The sequence below is a fragment of the Podarcis cretensis genome, assembly GCF_951804945.1.
Source record: "Podarcis cretensis genome assembly, chromosome: 8".
Taxonomy (NCBI): Eukaryota; Metazoa; Chordata; class Lepidosauria; order Squamata; family Lacertidae; genus Podarcis; species Podarcis cretensis.
The window spans coordinates 64,986,772-65,008,400 of NC_137177.1; the positions used below are offsets into that span (position 1 = coordinate 64,986,772).

The window sequence follows — 21,629 nt, forward strand, 5'->3', positions numbered from 1 at the left end:
AAAGATTGAGGGCACAAGGAGAAGGCGACGACAGAGGACGAGATGAGATGGTTGGACAGTGTTCTCGAAGCTACCAGCATGAGTTTGACCAAACTGCAGGAGGCAGTGGAAGACAGGAGTGCCTGGCGTGCTCTGGTCCATGGGGTCACGAAGAGTCGGACACGACTAAATGACTAAACAACAACAAAAGCACATGGGTTTTCTCGTGCTTTTTTCTGGGGGGATGCAGGGATATGCATACCCCTAAACATTTTGTGAATCCAAGTTTGGGGGGCAGTATTTCAATATGAATAAGAAAATGAGAGTACCCCTAAACATTTTTTAAGAAAAAAAGCACTGGTTTTCTCAAAGACCTTACAGAACTCTAGTTTTTCCCTTAAAAGGTAAAGGTACCCCTGCCCGTACGGGCCAGTCTTGACAGACTCTGGGGTTGTGCGCCCATCTCACTTAAGAGGCCAGGGGCCAGCGCTGTCCGGAGACACTTCCGGGTCACGTGGCCAGCGTGACATCGCTGCTCTGGCGAGCCAGAGCCGCACACGGAAACGCCGTTTACCTTCCCGCTGGTAAGCGGTCCCTATTTATCTACTTGCACCCGGAGGTGCTTTCGAACTGCTAGGTTGGCAGGCGCTGGGACCGAGCAGCGGGAGCGCACCCCGCCACAGGGATTCGAACCGCCGACCTTTTGATCGGCAAGCCCTAGGCGCTGAGGCTTTAACCCACAGCGCCACCTGCGTCCCTACCTTTTTCCCTTACAGAGCTACCATTTCCAGCACCCTTAATTCCCAGGATTTTTTGGGGGGAAATCGTGCTTTAATTGTGTACTGCAGATCTGCCCTTAGTCAGTGGATAATAATAATTTTATTATTTGTACCCCAGCCCCTCTGATGAGCTTGTGGCAGCCACTCTGGGAGGCTTCCAGCAAATATAACATAGCACGAAACATTAAAAACTTACCTATACAGGGTTGCCTTCAGATGCCTTCTAAAAGTTGTATACGTAGTTCTTTATCTCCTTGACATCTAATGGAGGGCATTCCACAGGGAGGGTGCCGCTATGAAGAAGGCCCTCTGCCTGGTTCCCTGTAACTTCTCTCAGAGGGAACCACCGGAAGGACTGCTATTACTCTTCTAACTGGGAAGTAACCCCTGCTGTTGTCAATGGAGTGTTCTCATTCATCCAAAGCATAATTACCTAAATGTAGTTCTTAATTGTGGGTATACTTGCATAGGACGGCTGCATGCAGATGAAAATGGCTTTATTTTCCCTAATGTGAGTGTTCTATTGCAATTGACTTCAATAAGGCTTGGAGCCTGATGCACACTTACCTGGGAGGGAGGCCCGCTTACCTCAGTGGAACTGACTAGTTAGTAGATAAACATGCATAGAATGACACTGTAAAACAACTCACTCCATCACCTGAAATATTTCCTCAGTTTTGTTTTACCTGTCTGTCTATGATCACCTAGGAACAGAGGAACCTGGCTTACATAGGCAGAACATTCGTGCTATCTACACTGAGTGAGTCTCCAGGATTTCAGGCAAGAAATGCCTCTCAGCTCTGCCTGGGGTGATGGGGTATTGAACCCAATACCTTCTGCATGTAGAGCAGATGCTGGACCACTGTGCCCCCCACCATAAGACTGGGACTGGCAGTGTTCTCAAGCTCTGACCCAGCCTTAATGAGAAAACAGATGGGTTGTTTTGTTCAGCCTTACACCAAGGCCATCAGCATCCTGTTAGAAATCAGAATTTTGTATAATTAATGACAAAGCACCCCTATAAAGTTTTTACTCAGAAATAAGTCCAACTGTGTTCATGTATGATTTGAATCTGGTTCCCCAAGGTCCTGTTCTTTACTAACAATCCTTGAACATGCCTGGGAACTTTGTGTTCATCCTCATTTGAACAAACCAAGGAAACTTTGCCAAAGTGAATTCCAGCTTCCCCCATTCACTCTGAAGCCCCTGTGAATTTGATGGCTTTGAAATAAGCATGGTTTGGATTCATTCGACCCTCTGACTCAGACCACATGATGTCCCAACCCACATCAGCTAATCTTCCCAGGCACCAGCTCCTAGTTCTTACCATGAAAGCTCTCCCCAACTTTTTCTATCTGCTTTTATTTCCTTTTAAATGTTTGTCTGAGACTTTTGCTCCTTCAGCTCCTCCACCCCAAGGCCATGCGATGTCAGCCATTCTGCCTTGTTTCCCCTTAGGCAGTAGTGTTGCCAAGTTTGGGGCGCCCTCTGCAAGTGCACCTGCTCCTAGCATCTGGTTGCTCAATATTTCAAAGAGTAGACAGACCCTTGGTGTGGTTTTTCTTTGTTTTTACACGTCTGAGTTCTGATCGTGCTCCTCAACACTGAAGACAAAGAGCTGAACACCAGGAAGATATATGTGGCAGTAGGAGCTGCTTGACAGTGGAACAGACTCCCTCGGAAGATAGTGGACTCTCCTTTATTGGAGGTTTTTAAGCAGAGGTTGGATGCCCCTCTGCCATGGATACTTTAGTTGAGATTCCTGCGTTGCAGGGGGTTGGACTAGATGACCCTTGGGAATCCCTTCCAACTCTGAGTCTATGAGCAGATATACTTGCATGCCACAGACTGCTGACCTAGTTCAATCCCAGTAGAATGACTTTTGCGCTATGGAAGCATCTTGCTTCTCTCCTTCACCCAACCCTTTGCCCATTCTCCCTCTTCATGGCAGGAATGGGGAAACCTGTGGCTTTCTGAATGTTGCTGGACCATGGTTTTCACTGGGGGAATTGGCCATGGTGTCTGGGGCTGACAGGAGCACAGCATCATCTAAAGGGCAGCAGGTATCCCATAGACCAGTGCTTGAAACTTGAGTATCTGATGGAACCTGCTGCCATAGCAGCATGGAAGACTCAGCTGCATCTACACCCTGTGATCATCGTCTGATCAAAGTATCTGGCAAGCCAGGAAGCTATTTTGCCAAATGTCAGAAGGGTAAGTCTGTGCAGGCACCACCTGCGAACAGCACACTGGGCAGGTCAATGGATGACCACAAACAGGAAGCAAGTAAGAGTTGGCAAAGACATTTCTGTAATCTAGGAGAGTGCTAGCTCTAATCCCTCTCTCCCGGTCTGCCAGAAATCCCATTAGGATGTTATAGGCACACGGGCTAGCAGAAAGTTATAGACAAATAGCTTTTGTGACGTATTGTGCGATTTCTCAAAAGGGACACTTTAGATCTGTATCTGTTCGCTCTATTACTTCCTCTCCCCCAGTAACCCATTAGCCTCTGCTTGAAAATCGAGAGGTAGACATATTTTTGTAATATAAAGTAGGGTCAGATCCAATAGGCATTTGCAACTGTGGCAGCTTAGCTACTGCCCCTGCCAAAGCTGTTGCCTCCCTCCGATTATTTTGCTGACTTTTATGCTGTTCCTTCAGTTAATTGCTTATTTCAACCTATAGCTATACTGTATCCTTTTTGGTTTTTTGGGCAATTTAGGATATGCTTTGAATAATAATGAAAAAAGGGTTTTGTGCAATGCTAATTCTACTCAGAGTATACCCACTTAAATTATCGAACATGACTTGGGCCCATTTCTTTCACTGAGAAAGTTAGATATAACTCATCATTCCTGCTACACCCACACAAGAGGAAAACGCCAGGCTGTGTTGCTGTATACTCCTTGCTATGCTCTTCTGGGGAGAGGCAGTGTCCAAATACCCAAACAACCACTTCCTGGGCATTGTGCTTGCTGTCTGCTGAGGATTGTATCCAGTTCTGGCCCTACTCCGGGTAGGACCACTGGAGTTAATGAACACAATAACTTGAGTCCACCACTTTCAGCAGGTCTCCTCTCAGAGTAGGACATCATTGGATACACCCTTAAGACTGAGCCACAGGTGCTTAATGAATCACACAAGGTTTCTCAACTGGATTTTTTCCTTCCTATTTCTCGGAGTAAAAAACAGACTGCCACACCTAAAAATAAAATGACATATACCTATCATATATACTGAGAACAAACTTGATTCTCCATGCCATTCCTCATGCAGCCAAAACAGCACCACCAATGCAGAAAAGAGAGGGAGCAGCAGGGCTTGAGTGAACCCAGTGGTTTGCAAAAATAAATTTCATGGGGCAAAAGCTTTTTTTGGGGGGTGGGACTCAACCCAGTAAGGATTAAGAATACTCTGGTCCAGAAGACTTAATTGTTGGAAGGTGGGACAGTAAACGGGGGAGGGGGAATGGAATGGAGAGTTCAGGAAGAATCCTGGTGGAATCCTGAACAGGAGGCATGGTGCACTGCAATGTTTTATTGTAGGCCTCACTTGCAACTGACCCAAGTCCAGGTTCCCTGGGATGACTCGATGGACTTTGCTGATGTCACAAGACAATGGCCCCCGATAATACTTCCTGTTAGGCAATTCCTTGTGCATTCCAATGGAACAACAGACACTTAACCAAATTCCTTTATTTACAATGGGGGGAGAAAATTAGTTTGGAATGTGTGGTAGATGAGGCACCACAGGAAAAACATGGAACAATCGGGAGGTGATGGTGATCCAAGATGGAAAGAGACTAACCTAGAATCAGGAAGAGTCAAAGAGTCAGTCATCATCACAGCTCTAACATAGTGTACCAGAAACAGCACATTCCAGCCCAAATAATATGCTTTGTGAATGGATCTTGGCAATGCCACTAGAGGTCTGTGTGGGGTTGCAACACCCAGAGATACTAGTGATCCACTCAACTATGTAGCTGGGGAGCCCACAGGATTGGTAAACCTTTTTCCAGCTGGAGGGTCACATTCTCCCTTGTCCAACCCTACGTGGGACTTTATGTCATTGGTGGATGTGGTCACACCTGCTGTAGGGGCTGGTGATTGCCAAAGCCTAAGAAGGGTCTTAAAGAGGGTGGATTTTGTGCCAAGGCAGCTCACACGATGCAGTATATGAGTGTCGTCAGCAGACAAACCTGATTTCCTTTCGATTAATATTTTCTGCATTTATTGTACTTAATAGAATTTATTTAGCAATGTGTTGCGGGAACTTGAGGGCTCTCAAGGAGAGTGTAGCCACCACTCTTGACCACTGTAAATCTTTATTCAGCAATTGGTCTGAGTTGGAGACTCCACCAGGCCGAAACAGGATTTCAAAACCAGATGAGCAAAACATTCACCTTCAAAATGTTACCTGATAATTACATACCTGTCTCTAGTTTGAATGAATGTTAAGATTCTTACAAAGCTGAATTCTGCACTTTTATGGAGCACAGCATACACTAAGGTTTCATTCAACTGAAGTCAGATTCAGAAGTGGACGCACTGAAATTGATGGGCATTATTAAGTTTGATGATTTGATATGGTCTACTTTGAATCTGACTTAGCTGAATACAACCCTTGGCATATGCTGTATTCCATAAAAGGAAAGAATTCAGCTTCCTAAAAATCTTTATTTTTTTATTCAAGCTAGAGATAGATATGCAATATAGCTTATCCACCCTCCCCAGCTTCATTGGGCCAGGTTGTGGCTATCACAGCTATGGAGATGGGTACCTACCTTGAGAATCGTTTCCCCCTACATCTCACCACATTGGGCAATCACCACTGGCAGTTTGGGCTTGTTATTTGGACCGGTGGGCACGTTCTGAGGAGGGAGCAAAAGGCAGCATTAAGAGGAGACCCTCAGCCCCTGCTGGGAAGAGCCATTATATTACTTTCCCCACCCCTTAGCAAGCCATTTTCAAGATAATTTTTCTCATTTATGATTGGTTGGTGTCCTCAGGACCTTCTTTTTCTACTGGCAAACCTGCAACCCACAATGTTGTGTCTCAAAAACTGACGGAGATCATTCTCAGTTTTGAACTGAAGAGCTGCCTGCCACTTTGAATGATGTAAAGCAGCATCCCCATTTACAGTTAACGGATCAGGACGGTCAGAAAGGCAGCAGAAGTCAAGCCTTATCGCTCAAGCCCAGGGTGGTCAACATCTTCTTGTGCTTTACATTCTGCCACAATAAGGACTAGAATCTTAACTTAGATTCCTAAGCTGCCCAATTCTGCGTGGTAATCAGACTGCCGACTTGTGCACCAAACCCCCAAATTAGCACAATTGTTACTTCTTTGGCTAAGATACTTACTTCAATTTTTCTCATGACAAGCAGCCCATCAACTATTTTACCTGCCGGGTTTAAAAAAAGAAAGAAAAAAGGATGATTTTAATTTTTCAAGTATTTCCAACTCATCATCAGCAAAATTAAGGTCAAACAATGCAAGAGGGGACTGTGTACAGATGTGGCCTTGCTTGACCATGGAGATCTGCAGGGGAATCTCTTCTAGGGGTTCCCTATGACTCAGACACATGACTCATATCTACTAGGATCTGTGCATTTGGTATTGTAGGATTGATTCTGTGGAACTCCTGACTGAGACCCCCTGCCTGTTAAACTTCTGATGACCAATAAAGACCTTTCTATGTCAGCTAGCATATTAAGTGAACTCTCCTGTTTTTATTATTGATCCTATCTACTTCATTTCCTTTGTAACTTTATTGTATTCGGTTTAGAAGCTATGTGTTACGGGCTGAATAAGTTGCCTGCCTGCCTGCCTAAATAAATAAATAAATAAATCAAAAGCAGATTGCAATATGGGGATGGGCAATGGGTTTGGGTTGTTTTTTTGGGGAGGGAACTAAGAGAATTCCCACAGGCCCTCCCAAGGCCATGGACACACCTAAAGGAGCTTTTCTGATCTTGGTCCTTGCCCAGATTGCAACTAAGAGCATAAGAAGAGCCCATGGCCCATCCAGTCCAGGATCCTGTTCTCAGAGTGGCCAACCAGATGCCTCTTCTGGGAAAGCTGCAAGCAGGACTTAAGCACAAGAGCACTCTCCCTTCCTGTGGCTTCCAGCAACTGGTATTCAGAAGCATTACAGCCTCTGAATCAGCCCTGGGTCAGACCACAGCCATCTATAACCCTCCCTCCTCCATGAATATGTCCATTCCTGTTTAAAGCCATCACTGCCTCCTTGGAGAGAGAGTTCCACAGTTTAGTTATGCTCTGTGTGAAGGTAGGACTTTAAAAATTTGTCCTGACTACTCACCAAAGACTACATGCTTCCCATCCAGCCAGTCACACTTGGAGCAGGTGATGAAGAACTGGCAGCCATTGGTGCTGGGGCCACTATTTGCCTAGCGGGGAAAAAAATCCACATAAATCATGGAAGGCAAAGGCCCACACTCAGCCTCGCTCTGCCACAGCTGGTCTGGTGCACAGGATCCCAAAGGAACAAAGAAATAAAAGGTGGTCCTAAAACCACCCTACTGATATGTCGACTAGCACAGAAGCCCTGATCTGGGCAGAGAAATGAAAATCACTTCTTTTCAGGGTGAATAAGCTAAAAACAGATTAAAACATATACCTGGACATGCCTGACTAAACCATAATGCTTTTAGCAGGTGCTACACCAGGCCTTTATGATGGCAGGAAAGGTCAAAAGTACTATGAGCCCCTGCTGAACGACCCCAGTTTCAGACAGGTTATGAAGAAATTCTGTTTCTTAAAAACTGTTTAATGAGTATCGTGCAATGTATTTGGTTATTTGTATTATAATGTACATTGTAATGTGTTTGGCAGAGGAAATCTTTTCTCTGGTCAACTGAAAGTTAAACTAACTGTCACTGGGGGACCTTAACTGACAGTTGGGGAGGGGCTGGAGATAGAACTCTCAGTATGCAACTGAAGGACATAAGAGATGTATACTCTGATTGGTGGTTGCTGGTTTAGAATTCTTAGACTGACAATGTGATTGGCTGAGGCAAGACTGGGAAGGGCCAGAAGAAGTGAATATAAGGCTGGGTGCTAGTTAGCCAGAGTCTGTCTGCGCTGGACATCCAGAGGAAGAAGATAGCAGAGGCTGAGAACTGAGGAAGAGTGGAGAAGACCTGAAAGGAAGGTGGAAGGGCTTGGCGGTCAAAGAGTAGCTGGGGTAGCCAAGCTACTTGACTAGCCAAGACGGGAAAATAAACAAATCTGGAAATCAGCAGGGCTGGAGACAGAAGCTTCAATGAAAGCTCATAGTTAAAGTGTTGGTGAAGTTTGACTGAGGTGGAGTATAATATAAGATCAGTCTGTCAAAAGTTTTATTACGATTCCTCAAAGCTGCCTTGGTTTAGTCATAGTACTGTAAATAAGATGCTGGTATTAAGTATATACACATTTGAAGACACAGTAACTACATAAGCTTGTGCATTACATCATAAATGTTAGTGCCTTGTCAAATACAGTCATACCTCGGAAGTCAAATGGAATCCGTTCCAGAAGTCTGTTTGAATTCCAAAATGTTTGGAAACCAAGGGGCGGTTTCCAATTGGCTGCAGAAAGCTCCTGCAGCCAATTGGAAGCAGTGGAAGCTGTGCCAGATGTTTGGGTTCCAAAGAATGTCCGCAAACCGGAACACTCACTTCTGGGTTTGCGGCGTTTGGGAGCCAAAACATTCGATTCCCAAGGCATGAGTGCATTTGACAAATATATTAATGACATGACTGGCTTTGCCCCACACTTACACCTCACAAGGTTATTGGTTGGTAAAGGGTGTAAGTTATACTAAATGGTGTTAGCAGTATAGGTTTAGGAAAACCATTACAGTGGGAGTTGGGTTTTTTTGTTATTAAGAAAATTATCACCATGGGCTTCAATGCATGTACAACTCTCACAAGCCGCAAACTGATGGCTCTTAAGGGCCAGGAGAGACTGCTACCTTTGCACATAGGCATGAGCAACCCCAGCTGCACCCTAGTTCCAAATGTAGCCAAGTTGCTTCCAAGTTTAACTGAAACATGAAGTGGTGGATGTAGGGCTTATCCCATTCTATCCTTGCAGTCACCCTGCAAGGTAGGATGTGTGAGTGGCTCAAGGTAATTCAGCAAGCATCATGCCCAAATAGGGAGTTGAAGTCCAACATTTAAATATCTGCATGGGTACTCCATGCCAGACACTTGACGTCCCACTGCTTTTAAAAGGCACACCAAATGGCAGGCCAACCCCATCCCTTTATAGGGGTCAGAAAAGGGAGCCTGAAGTCAAATGAAATTGCTGGACCACAATAATTTTCTCCAGGCTACTTACCATGGACAGCAGACCAGGAGCGGAGTGTTTCAGCTTGAAGTTTTCATCTGCAAAGGGACCCCGGTAGATGCTAGCCACTCCGGTGCCATCTCCCTGTTTTAGAAAGTGGTCATGCACTCAATTCCACAGCTGAAGTTTTATTGGGAGTGAGTAATGTTCTCATTTATTGTTTATTTTGGATGCTGACAAGTGTCTCTTGATAAAACCAGCCACATAATTAGAACACTTGCAGAAATGTGTTTTGGGAACCTCTTTCCCTGAACAGCTACATGGTCCTCCTCTCTTCTTTCCTTTAAATCCGCCCTTAAAAAACAGACTTTCCCCAAGTGGCCTTTGGCTCATCCTCTTAAATCTGTTTCCAGCAGCAACATAGTTTTGCAATACAAGTGTAAAGGCACATTCCTAGGCTGCCCAGGTCTGTTCCTGACACTTTGGCCACACTCATTTTTGACTATGTCCACATTTACTTGTGGCCCTAGGGCAGTTGGCCACTGCTCAATGTGGCCCTTGGTCTGAAAAAGGTTAGCCTACCCTGATTTACATAGATTGTGTGTAATAGTAATAATAAATAGCTAACTGAAGAGTTTTGTGTATGGTCTAAATTAAAGTGCTGTGGGCTGATTATTTATTGCATTTACAGTGGTACCTTGGCTTAAGTACTTAATTCGTTCCGGAGGTCTGTTCTTAACCTGAAACTGTTCTTAACCTGAAGCACCACTTTAACTAATAGGGCCTCCCGCTGCCGCCGTGCCGCCGGAGCACGATTTCTGTTCTCATCTTGAAGCAAAGTTTTTAACCCAAGGCACTATTTCTGGGTTAGCGGAGTCTGTAACCTGAAGCGTATGTAACCCGAGTACCACTGTATATACTATTTTTCTGTCAAGGCACCAAAGTAAGTTTACAATTTTAAGGTACTAAAGCAAATGATATAACATCTAAAGTTGGCTGTGGGGCAACTGAAAGTTGTCTGTGCCTGCCTCCCTTAACTTCCTCTTCCCTCTTATTTTACAACTGAAGTATCCTGTGCAACATCAAGGCTTGTCTATTCAGGCACCAATTCAGGTAAGTCTGCCAGAACATATCAGACTACCTATTTTGTGAAGATTAAGGGCAGTTATACAAAATTTTCTGCAGCCCCAGTTAGCTTTTCTTGAGCACCCACCACAGAATTGTATTTGGTTGGGCAAAACATGGCTTAGGGTGAACATGCAGACTCCCAGAGAGGAGCTCACAGCTGCTTTGCTCCTCCTCTGGCCCTGCTTCTGTGGATTAAGCCATGGTTTGGCTCAGCATGTTGCCTGAACTCGGGTTCAACTCAGCTAGATGGGCGGGGTATAAATAAATTATTATTATTATTATTATTATTATTATTATTATTATTATTACCTCACTACCAACAAGCAACAGGTTGTAACCAAAGGTAAGATTCCAAGAGGAAACACTGCAATGTCCTTCCCCTTGATGACAACAAAGCAGAATGAAAAAAATGGAGCACTTACGTTTACAAAATCGCCTCCTTGGATCATGAAGTCCTTAATGACCCTGAAAAAGTGGGGGAAATAAATAAATTGTAGGCTAGACAGACAAAACAATTACTCTTCAGCACACAGCTGGGAAGCTTGCCAGTTGGCTATGTGTTCTTCAGTGGCCTTGCAACCAGCCAAAGAGCAAAATTGCACCCACAGGGCCACCTGCTGATCATTGCCGACATTGGAGTAGTTGTTAATCCTACTCAGAGCAGATCCACTGAAATCCATGGTCATAGCTATTTCTATTAATTTCAGTGTGTTTACTCTTGAGTAGGACTGATATTGGCTACAACAGACACTTATTGTTTTTAATGAAGGAATGGGAAGAAGCTATTTGTGCAGCTGTTCCCAAATCCTGCTAAGCCTTGTTTTCTATATCAACAGTGGGTGATCCAAGACAAGCTCTTGAGAAACCATTCAAGGCTTACCCCTTGAGCAACGCTTCCCAAACATTGGGTTGTTGCCATGCATTGAAAGCTTCACTTTAAGAGTCAGACAAGCAATGTACCTGTGAAAAGTGCTGCCTTTGTAGCCGATAGGAACTCCATCTTTCCTAGAATACAAAGATACAGACATGGTGAAGTTGTGCAGCCTCAGACCACAGGAACTACCCCACCCCAGTCCTCAATGCATTCACATCTGCAGTGGGCTTTGAATTGGTGACCTGAAAGATCTCAGATGTGGTTTCAGATGTGAACTACCAACGAGCTTTGGCCAAAGAAGTGGATTGCCAAAGGCCGCCCAGCCCCAAAAGGTCAAGGCAGGTCATGTGCTACTTTCTGACCCTCAGCAGATGTGTCTGGGTCATCTGGCTACACATGGAAAGCGGTCATAGAAGCCAGCTTGGACAAAGTGAGAGGCTGGCTTTCTGTAAGATGGGCAGAAAGTATCCTCCTCCCCCTTCAGCCTACTGCAAGTCTGCTTTGATTAAACCAAGAGGCCAAGTGCTCTTTTTACATCTGTCTGCACACCCCAGGTGAAGGGCAAGAGAAAATACCACCCAGAGAGGCATCAGCCTTCTAATTATATTTAGGACTTATTAGACAAACACTCATCAACACACAAGGGACTCAGACTGCAGAAATAAGAACTTGCGGCTTAAATTGAATGGAGAAAGTGTGAGGGAGAAATCAAGGCACAGTATTTCTGCAATCCAGGAACTCATCAAAATCCCAGTTTTCAAACTTACAAATCCCCAGTTCTCAAGGAATGTATACACCAAAGAAATTGCTGACTTATGACCACCGTAAATTAAACTCTCGCGTCACTCTCTGAGCCTTTCCTTTTGCACTCCAGGTGATAAGAAAACAAAAACTCCAAACAACAACCAAGTACATCTCCAGAACCAAAGAAATGTTGTACACAAGCAGAGATGAAGCATTTGGAAAGCCAGGTAGGTTATTCTTTGGGGGGGGGGGGTTGATTCTTCTTCCAAGGAGACAAGCCACCATTTGATCTTTAAAATGGTTTCTCTCCTTGATGTTGTGCACTGCTGCAGTGAAAAGTGCAGCCACCTCTAGTTCTCCTAAGCATATGTATCACAGCTTTATAACCCAGCCAGGGATTCAGGTTTTCCTGCTTGCTCAAATGCTTGTTTTTACACTGAGACAACATACCTGAATTCACCTGTGCAAAACTGCCTGAAAAGAAGAAGAAATCTACAAGTTAGTTCTTCTTACAGGGATGTTCTTTTTTAGGTCCACAAGTTTAAGTACTCCTGAATACTGAAATAACTGTTAAGATGGAATTCAGTGTTGTTGGAATTCTAGAATTCACAGTGATTGCTAGAAAACCAACTTAAAACTTTTAAATTATTTCTGTTACAAAATAGTATATACCAAGTAGGAAGGGACCAATAATAATCTAAGTTCAGGGCTGAGAAAATATTTTTTGGCTCGTGGGCTACTATGAAAAAGACAGAGAAAAACCATTATGTTCTCGCCCCATGGTATGCCATATTCTTTCGAAAAGGATGGAGGTTTGCTCTGCATTTAGAGAAAGACATTTAGTCCAATACAGTGATATCTTGGTTCTCAAACGCCTTGGTTCTCAAATGCTGAAAACCCAGAAGTAAGTGTTCTGGTTTTTGAACGTTTTTTGGAAGCTGAACGTCCGATGTGGCTGTCAGCTATTGTTTCCAGGGCGCCTGCACCAATCAGAAGCTGCGCCTTGGTTTTCGAACCAAGCGGACTTCCAGGACGGATTAAGTTTGGGGCTTTTGTTTTTGCTATTTATTTTGTGTTTTTGAGGTTTTTTCAGTTTTTGTGACTGTGTGGGAACCAGTTCAGCTACTGATTGATTGACTGATTGTGTGATTGCAGAAATGGATAAAAGCCCCCCATCCAAACAATGACTATCATCAGTGCAGGTAAGAAAAAAAGTTAATTTTAATTTTTATCATCTACCACACTGTCTTATTTATTTTATAGTATAGTACATTGATTATTGCTTTCATTTTATGGATCAATGGTCTCATTAGATAGTAAAATTCATGTTAAATTGCTGTTTTAGGGGTAGTTTTTAAAAGTCTGAAACGGATTAATCCATTTTGCATTACTTTCTATGGGAAAGCATGCCTTGGTTCTGGAATGCTTTGGTTTTGGAACGGACTTCCGGAATGCATTAAGTTTGAGAACCAAGGTACCATTGTACACGAAGAACAGATTATGTGTAAGTCTAGTCTTTTTCTCTTTCCACCCATTGCTTTCTCACAGCATGTGACATATTGCCTGGGAAAGAGATGAAGAAAACCCAGAAGCTTTCCCAATCTAGTGCCTTTGTAGTTTTGAACTACAAGTCCCATTAGACCTCCGAGTATAGGGTGGTATATAAATTCAATAAATAATAATAATAATCAGCCCCAGTCAGCATGTCTAAAGGCTGGCAATGATGGAAGGTGCAGTCCAAAATACCTGGAGGGCACCAGATGGGAAAGACTGTGCCAGAAGAATGGCATAAGGAATAATATTTTTTCACGTGCACTGGCTGAACCAGTCTGAGGAAGGGAGGGGAGGGTATTTATCTGGAGATGGTGAAGACTAGATTCAGCCAGCGAGCTGCCAGTTGCTGACCTCTGATCAAATCCAACCCTACAGGCAAGAACTAGCTGTGTGGTGAGAGAAGACAGCCCCCAATCAAGGTTTATTGCTGTCTTAATACAGATCTGCCTAAGGGAACATTTTGCCATGACAGGTTTTCTGCCAGGATGGAGAGCAAGCCAGTAAAACCAGTGGTTGCACTGTTTACTAGACTCTGTTTAAATTCTAGTCAACATGAAAAGGCTGGGGAAATCCAAAGTGGCAAGTCACTATGATAACCAGGGACTACTTGAGCCAATTATTAGTCATTGGATCACAATGAGTAAGACTTTGAGAGGCTTCCCATTTCATGAATTTAAGAGTTGACAAAAGCATAAAATAAGGAAGCTTTGCTAGAGGGAACCTGTGGCACTCTTAATGTTACTGGATTACAAGTCACCAGCCCGCAACCAGTATGGCCAATAGCCACAGATGATGTGAGTTGTACTCAAGTGACATTTAGAGTGCCACATAATCCACACAAGTCTCCTGGTTTCCAACAGTCTTTAGAGAAAGATGCCTTCAGTAGACTTCCTGAGTGGGCCCATCTGCTGTTTCCTCACCTTTGTTAATTCACGCAGTTGCCCCTTCATCTGATGTCTCCCCTAAAACCAAGACTGTGCAACTGCCTAGGAAGGGAAAATATCTCAAGGTTGGTCTCCTGTCTCCTCACCACTCCCCTGCGGACTGGAGACAGCAGTCACAATATGGAGGGGCCCCAGGAAGAGCAGGCCCAGGAGGCTTTAGGGTTGGCAGTGGGGTCCATGCAGGTACAGGCCAAGGCCAACCCGTAGCGCCAGTCCTAAGAGCAACCCAGAGTTGTGACTGGTCACCAGCCGACCCAGCTCAGAACAAGGAGCATCAAGCGAGGAGCTTCTGCTTTTTCTAACTCAGCATTTCTTGTTTAAGTTCCCATACAAAACAAGATCAGATTTTCTAAGCAACCCCACTTGGCAAACCCCATTTCTGTGTCGGGTTGCCCGTGCCGATTTCGACAGAAAAGGGGATTTTTTTTAATTTTATTTTTTAAAAGGGAAGGAAATCAGCCACGTGGGACCAGCGCAGCTTCCCGCGCGCATATGGGCCGAGACGCGTCGCTCTAGGCCTGCAACTCACTCGTTACCCACCGCTACCATCATTGGCATAAAAGGGCTGCCGGAAGAAAAGGAGGCCGGGAGACTATGCGGCCTGGGGCCCAGAGATGCCGCTCTCGCCGCGCATCTTTATGGCATGCCGCATTGTCTGTCAGACACAAACACACGACCAATCCTCCGCCGAGTTTTCTCCTCAGGCTTACCTGAAGTTTTCCGCCGTCTTGGGTACCACGTCGGCGAAGAGCTCCACTTTCATGCGGCCGACCTCCTGGGCATGGGCAGAACCGTCAGAGCCTCCTCTTCCTCCTCGCGCGCCCCTCCCTCGCCCCCACGCCAGACCTTCCCCCCCCCCTTCAGCCTCCCCCGAGCGAGCCTTACCTGGCCGCCTATCGTGACATCAAAGAACACCACAGGGTTGTTAGGATTGGAAGCCAACACCGCCATGGCGACCACCTCTCACCCGGAAGTGTAAGCTCGCCCCCCCCTTCGCGAGAGGCAACCCGTTGGAAAATACGTCACATCCTGTTACTTGCTCACCGAGTAAAAGCTGCCTCGCGGTCTTTGTTCGGGTTTCCTGTCCCCTGTTGCGCTTCTATTCGTTCGAAGCCTCGACGGAGGATTTTTGTTTCTTTTTCTAGAGATGAGTGGGCTTACCTGTTGCCCTCCATATGGCGCTGGAAACCAACTCTTATCAGACCCCTGCTAGCGTGTACAGCAGTAGAGGTTGATGGGAGTTGTAGTTCAGCAGCGTCAAGGCAACCACGGGGTGGGTGGGACTAGCACTGATCTGTAGGCAGTGGCGTAGCGTGGGGGGTGCAGGGGGGGCCGGCCGCACCGGGCGCAACATCTGGGGGTTAGGGTTAGGGGGCGCAAATTACTTGCCTTGCCCCGGGTGCTGACAACCCACGCTACACCACTGTCTGTAGGTAAGGAAGAGACGCTGTTCCACCTGTTTAAGGTGCTGTGGTGAGAAGAGTTTTCATTCCCCCCACCCACTGGCGGTCTCTTAACTTTGACTACCCAATTAATTAATTAATTAAATTTTATTAAATTTGTACACAGTGGAACCACGGGTTACGTACCATCCTCCTCATGAATGCTTTGTGTAATGAGCTCTGCTAACCCAGGAGTAGATGCCCCCAGTTGGGAACTTTGCCCTGGGATGCAAGCAGAAGTCGCGTGCCGGCAGCAGCGGGAGGCTCCATTAGCGAAAGCACGCCTCATGTTAAGAACAGTTTCGGCTTAAGAACGGACCTCTGGAATGAATTAAGTTCGTAACCAGAGGTAGCACTGTACTGTCCTATACCCGCAGGTCTTGGGGCGGTTCACAGGATAAAATCACAAGGCAGCTTCCTCCGTTGGCACAGAGCCACGCAGCAAATATATCTGTGTAGCATTTTAAGTGAGGCGAGGGAAACGTGACATTGGTGCATCTGTTTTACTCTAATACACATTCATAGATTAAAGATGGAAAAAATGAAGATGTTGGATGGGAGCACAACAGAAGGAAATGTAGTGTTGATGAACTTTGAAGAATGTTGCCATTGACTGATGAACTGATAGTTAATGGTTACAACTTGGCCCTTGTGATCTACATGGTATTGTTGGATCTTCAAAATCTTCATTCAAAAAATATATTAAAAAAAAAAAATCTTCATTCAAAATGCTGCTCAAAATAGTGCTTTAAATGGGGCTTCTGAAGATTCCTGCAGGCGATGTCATTGTAATGTTGGGTGATGCACATTTGGACTATCAAACCTGGCCTGTGAGGGCTGGGGAACATAGTCTTGCCAGGCTAGAAAGGTTCCCCAACCCTGTCCTACCTCAACAAATCCACCTTAAAAACAAGAAAATGGAATTCCTCAAGTTTTGAAAGCAACAGGAAAAGCATTGAAAATATGGGATGAATGTGTAACTATCCAGGAGGCAAGAAAGAGCTAACCTGCATAAGCTTTGTGAAAGCCAGTTAAGATGAATGCTCAATAAACATCTGGAAGGGCCCTTCTTCTGCGATAAAACTGAGATTATATAAATCCATGCTACGAGATGGAAGGCATTGGACTTTGCACCACTGAAACCAAGTGTGTTCCTCTGAGGCCTGGTGGCTGTGGTGTGATCCCTCCCATATTCTGCATTGACCGTGTATGAGATGGCAACAGCATCTCAATACCATTCAAGCTCCAGAGGTTTAGGGCCCAGAGAAAGTAAATGCATATGGAGGCCCAAGGTGTATGTCCAATGTTACTCTTACTCAGAATAGACACACTGAATATAATAGCCATGACTACTACAGGACTATTAATTTCAGCAAGTCTATTCGGAGTATACCTTAGTTGGATGCAACCTTTTGAGTCCTCCTTTGTTCAAAAAGTTTGTCACAGATACATTTCTGGAATATTTATTTAAAAATCTGGCACAAGATAAAAGACTTATAACTAAAATAGTATGTGGCATATCCAGCAGGAGAAGACAAAACAATTACAGTATTTTCCTTTCAAGTGTGCATTTCCTTAAGGTATGGAATCCCCACACAGAATTGCCAAATGAAAAAATGAAGGAACGAACAGTTTTGTTGTTTTCTTTTTTTGTATGTAAAACTATCCCTTTCTTGTTATAATTTACAAATTTTAATTTAAAAAAATATATTTTAAAGACTCATAACTACAGCTGTACAAGTCACATTTTTAACAAAGACAGTAAGGTCTTTAGAAGGTTTTCTTTAAAGCTAAAAGTCTGATAAAGCAGCCTGACAAATGGAAGCAATACTACCTAGCAGTGACAAGAGGTTTCTGTACTGTTATTCCACTTCGGAATTTCCCCCTTGTCCTCTTAGACGTGATCACAGCACAAGGCTTGACTCTGCTCCTCTGTGCGTAAGTCTGAGCTTTCCCCGGGAGAAGCCACGTTCAAGTAGCCAATCTCCGAAGGTGGGCAGGGCAAAGAGGCAAGCAGAGACCTTTCTGTGTGGTCCTCGGGTTTGCCATCCTGGACAGCTTTCAGAAGGCCGTGAGAGTCCGAAAGCTCCATCACTGAGAAGCTGGAAGAGAAACCATTAGCCTCACATGGGCCACTCAGGCTCATGGCATCATCTGACTGAACCTAAACACATCTCCGAGTCCCTGGAGAAAGGCAAGGAGGCCTGCTAAAGAGGTTGGCAGAGCTTTATGCATATTAAGCATAGAGCCAGAAAACATGGGAGGCAGTTACAGAGAAAAGAAATGCACCTGAGCACATGCAAAGGGCATTTTCTATTATTACTATTCCCTCCACCCTCCCCAGCCCCCCACATGTACAGCTCAGGGGCACAGTACCTTACGCTGCGAAGGGGGAGAACTTTGCTTTGCGGTTGGAATTCAGAGAAGCCGATACTCTTCAGCTCCTGGAAAAGGGGAACATGCACAAAGTAAGACCTTTAACAAAAGAAGAAGAAGAGAGAGGGAGGAAGAAATTGGGCTGTTATCCATAAATGCTTTGGGCTGCAGCCAACTCAATTTTACTCAGAGTAGACCCAATGAAATTAATGGACCTAAGTTAGTCCTGTCTAATTGCAGTGTGAGGAACGGCCAGTCGGCCCAAGAAAGCAGGGAGAGGTCCTTCACCCAGCAGTTCAGCGAACTGCTCTGTGCAGCAGCCTCCTCTCATTTAAAAGGGGGTGGAGTGGAGGGGCAAGGAGAGGGGAAGCTGTAAAGATTTTTGGGGGGGGGATGTTGGTCAGATGCTGCCAAAGTGGCAAGAGGAGTTGGTGATCAGAGTAAGCAGGGGCAAAGCTATGATACATGATATGTGTGTGTGTGTGTGTCCAGCTAACTATACTGAAATTCTTGGTGGCAAATGAAATACCATGAGGGAAATCATGGCTGTGATCTGAGTATAGGTAGCTACTAGAAAGAGCCAAGCGGCAACCAGAGAGATTAAACAGAGACCTGGTGGACCAGCTGAAAGGGCCCAAGCCTATAAATAAGATGGCCCATAAAGACACTGACTGAGCCGCAAGGGTCTGGGGTGGATCTTCACCCCTCGCAGCAGGAGAGGAACAGTGAGCACCCCAAGCCCTGATTCTGCAGAGGAGACCAAAAGCCGCCACAGCAGCCCATCCTTACCTCCAAGCTGTGGCTGTGAATGCTCCTCAGCGCCCGCTCCAGGAGCCCAACCTGACCCGTCAGCTGCAGGGTCCATTCCTGGAGCTGCTTGTTCTCCTCGTCCAGAAGCCGCACTCTGGAAAAAGCCACAGGGAAGATGCCTCAGTGGCACGTTCATCCCTGCCAAGATGGAGCTGTGGGAAAGGATCTGGCACAGGGCTGCAAGGGAGAGAAGTGACCGGGGGCCAGAAGGAAAGAGGAAGGGGGAAGTCGCTCTGGCTGGGACCAGAGCCACTTTCCCCTTTCTCCATTTGGCCACAAGTGTCACCAGGAGGAGGTGACATCCCCTGCCTCCTCCCAGGAAGGGAATTGTGGCATATGGAGAGCAGCCTAACCCCATCCGTCAACCAGAGAAGGGGCAGGGTGCTTGCACTCCCAGCTTGAAGAAAGCTAAAATAATTAAATCACCTGTTCAGGCCTCTTCACAACTGTCATTACTGAATATATGGACCAATAAGATGAAAGCTTGTTTCTCTAAAGCGCTTTTGACATGGATGTTAGCTGCAGCTAGGATTTCAATAGCTCAGCAATGGAAAGCCCTGAAAAATCTGCAGTATAAGAATTTATGGACTTTGGCTATTGCGGAAAAAATAGTCTGCAGAGGGATGAGGGAAGATACAAAACACTTGTATGTCATCTGATCTGCTTCAGACTTAGATGCCCAACATTCACCATCCATGGCAGCTCAGGAAATATAGATATCTTGATTTATATTGGTGTGTTACCACTTCTTCCTCTAATTATTTTTTGTTTCCTTGCTTGCTTTGCATAGGATATGGTGTATTACCCTGCTACAGTACCTTTGGGTTGTTAGCAATGGTCATCATATTACAATAAAAAAATAAACAATTAAAATAAATACTTATAAAAGAAAATTTTATAAAAGGGGGCAAAAAATGAAAATATGGGATGCTGATTTATCTTGTCTCATTTTTATTCAAGTGCTCCTCTTTATCTGTCTTGGTTAACCTCACATCTTTCTGATGTTTTGATCTACAACTCCCAACATCCTGTGCAAGCGAGGTGTGTATGGGAGGTTGGTGAAGGCTGTTCTATTACAAAGGAGACAAATTTAATATTTGGACAAGGTCTTTGGACAAAGTGTGCATTTCATACATTTTAAACAACAAGGGTGAGACCAATGTGGTCAAGATGACTCCTGCGGCTGAATGCCAAACAGCACAGACACCTCAAGCTGCATGGCACTGAATCACAAGGCTTGCAATTCTTTTTTAAAATTTTTTTTAAAAAAACAAACTGCTGCTACCTGCTCTGGATTGTGGAGAGTTCCTGCTTGCTGCTCCGCTCTGCTTCCTCCAGTTTGTGGAGCTGCTGAGTGAGCTTCCGCTTTTCTTGGAGTAAACTGTCATTCTCAGTGGTCACTTGCGCGATCAGCATTGCATCCTGCAAAGAGGGATGCCACGCAGAGAAGCCCCATCATGGGATACGTTTTCCAGCATTCTCTGCTCCTCTTCCCTTCCCCCACCAGAATTGTAACCCCATCAAACCATGGTTAAAATGCAGAGGGGAAAGGAGCCTCCAAACCGTCAGGATTTTGCATGAGGCATTCAAGCAAACAGGAAAACATCTAAGAGTTGGCACCTGGAGGATTTGAAAGCTTCCACATTATTTTATGGTGACATTTTGATGGGCCTAATAAAGGTCTTGCTCTATTAGGGATTTTGGTGTTATTATTCTGCTACATGCTTTTTTTGTCTAGCATTTTTGCAGACTAAACTCCTTTTTCTTCTTTGACATTTATGATCCAACGTGACTGGGGGTGCAGTTGTAAAACATATCCAACAAGATATTTTATTGGAAAGCTTTTTTTATATATAACAATTCAATTACTGTTATTATTTTTAGAAATAAGTCACCATCTGAGAGGGCTCTCACCTTTTCTGACTGACTTTTGGAGAGCTTGAGTTCATTCTCGAGGTGCCTGATGCGGACATCACGCTGCTTCACTTCGCAGATGAAGGTCTCCTTCGCTCGCCGGAGCTTGGCCTTATGCCGGAGCTGTCGCTCTTTCTGTTTCCTGAGAAAACAGGCCGCAGTCATCAGAAAGGGGGCCCTGGTGCCCAAGACACACAGCCAAGTCAGCGGAGGCCTGGCAATCTGTCTTCCCTTAGTCAGCACCCAGCTCCTGACTTCCATCCAGTCCAGGGGGTGCCTTCCTCCTCATCAATGGCACTTAGATCTATAGATGAACATGAAAAGGGAAGAAGCATATGACCCATCCCAAAGACTCGAGACATGTAGTATTTATTGCCACTGGTGCATGCAGGAGAAACTACCTATGGATGGCCACTCCTGCCATTAGCCCAGGGCTGAGGAATCTTTTCCAGCCTGAGGCTACATCCTCAAATGGGCAACCTTCCAGGGGCCACAAACCAGTGGTGGGTGAGGTCAGAGGCAAAGGTGGGAAGAGCAGTGACTGCCCAGTAGGCTGGTTTCTGCATAGGGACCCCTCTCTCTGCTGTCCACCCAAGCAAGCAAGAGGCACGATCAGAGTTCAAGGACACAGTCCAGGCAGACAAAAGCACGCAAGGAGGCAGCAAAGCAGAGCCAGGAAGGAGTGTGGCCTGAAGATAATCCCAAGGGAAAGGCAGATAAACCTGGAGGGCTGGATTCAGGCCCCAGGCCAAAGGTTCCACAGCCATGCTTTAATCTCATTTGTGTAG

General features: G+C 45.2%; 2 protein-coding genes and 1 long non-coding RNA gene across 5 annotated transcripts in view; 1 reads left to right on the plus strand and 2 right to left on the minus strand.

Moving 5' to 3' along the window:
• Positions 1 to 4,438: 4,438 nt before the first annotated feature.
• On the minus strand, positions 4,439 to 15,313 carry PPIH (peptidylprolyl isomerase H). The gene is made up of 10 exons (XM_079987975.1): positions 15,185 to 15,313; positions 15,010 to 15,074; positions 12,252 to 12,275; positions 11,144 to 11,188; positions 10,606 to 10,648; positions 9,107 to 9,199; positions 7,083 to 7,170; positions 6,121 to 6,161; positions 5,542 to 5,628; positions 4,439 to 4,565 (listed from the first exon to the last, which is right to left on the minus strand). Exons 1-9 carry the CDS (start codon positions 15,248 to 15,250, stop codon positions 5,560 to 5,562), a joined length of 534 nt encoding a protein of 177 aa, XP_079844101.1. The 5' UTR covers positions 15,251 to 15,313; the 3' UTR covers positions 4,439 to 4,565; positions 5,542 to 5,559.
• Positions 7,401 to 20,913, plus strand: LOC307222580. Its single transcript, XR_013841803.1, has 5 exons — positions 7,401 to 8,086; positions 10,124 to 10,168; positions 11,932 to 12,028; positions 12,957 to 13,003; positions 20,812 to 20,913. It is a non-coding gene; the product is annotated as an uncharacterized lncRNA (long non-coding RNA).
• The window catches only part of CCDC30 (coiled-coil domain containing 30), a 36,430-nt gene continuing 31,989 nt past the window's right edge, over positions 17,189 to 21,629 (minus strand). For all 3 annotated transcript variants that reach the window (XM_079987951.1, XM_079987950.1, XM_079987952.1), the window contains 5 exons: positions 20,842 to 20,983; positions 20,213 to 20,349; positions 18,907 to 19,021; positions 18,118 to 18,185; positions 17,189 to 17,843 (listed from right to left, as the gene is read on the minus strand). In XM_079987951.1, coding sequence (XP_079844077.1) covers positions 17,636 to 17,843; positions 18,118 to 18,185; positions 18,907 to 19,021; positions 20,213 to 20,349; positions 20,842 to 20,983 — 670 coding nt within the window. In that variant the 3' untranslated portion in view covers positions 17,189 to 17,635. The remainder of the gene's footprint in view (positions 17,844 to 18,117; positions 18,186 to 18,906; positions 19,022 to 20,212; positions 20,350 to 20,841; positions 20,984 to 21,629) is intronic.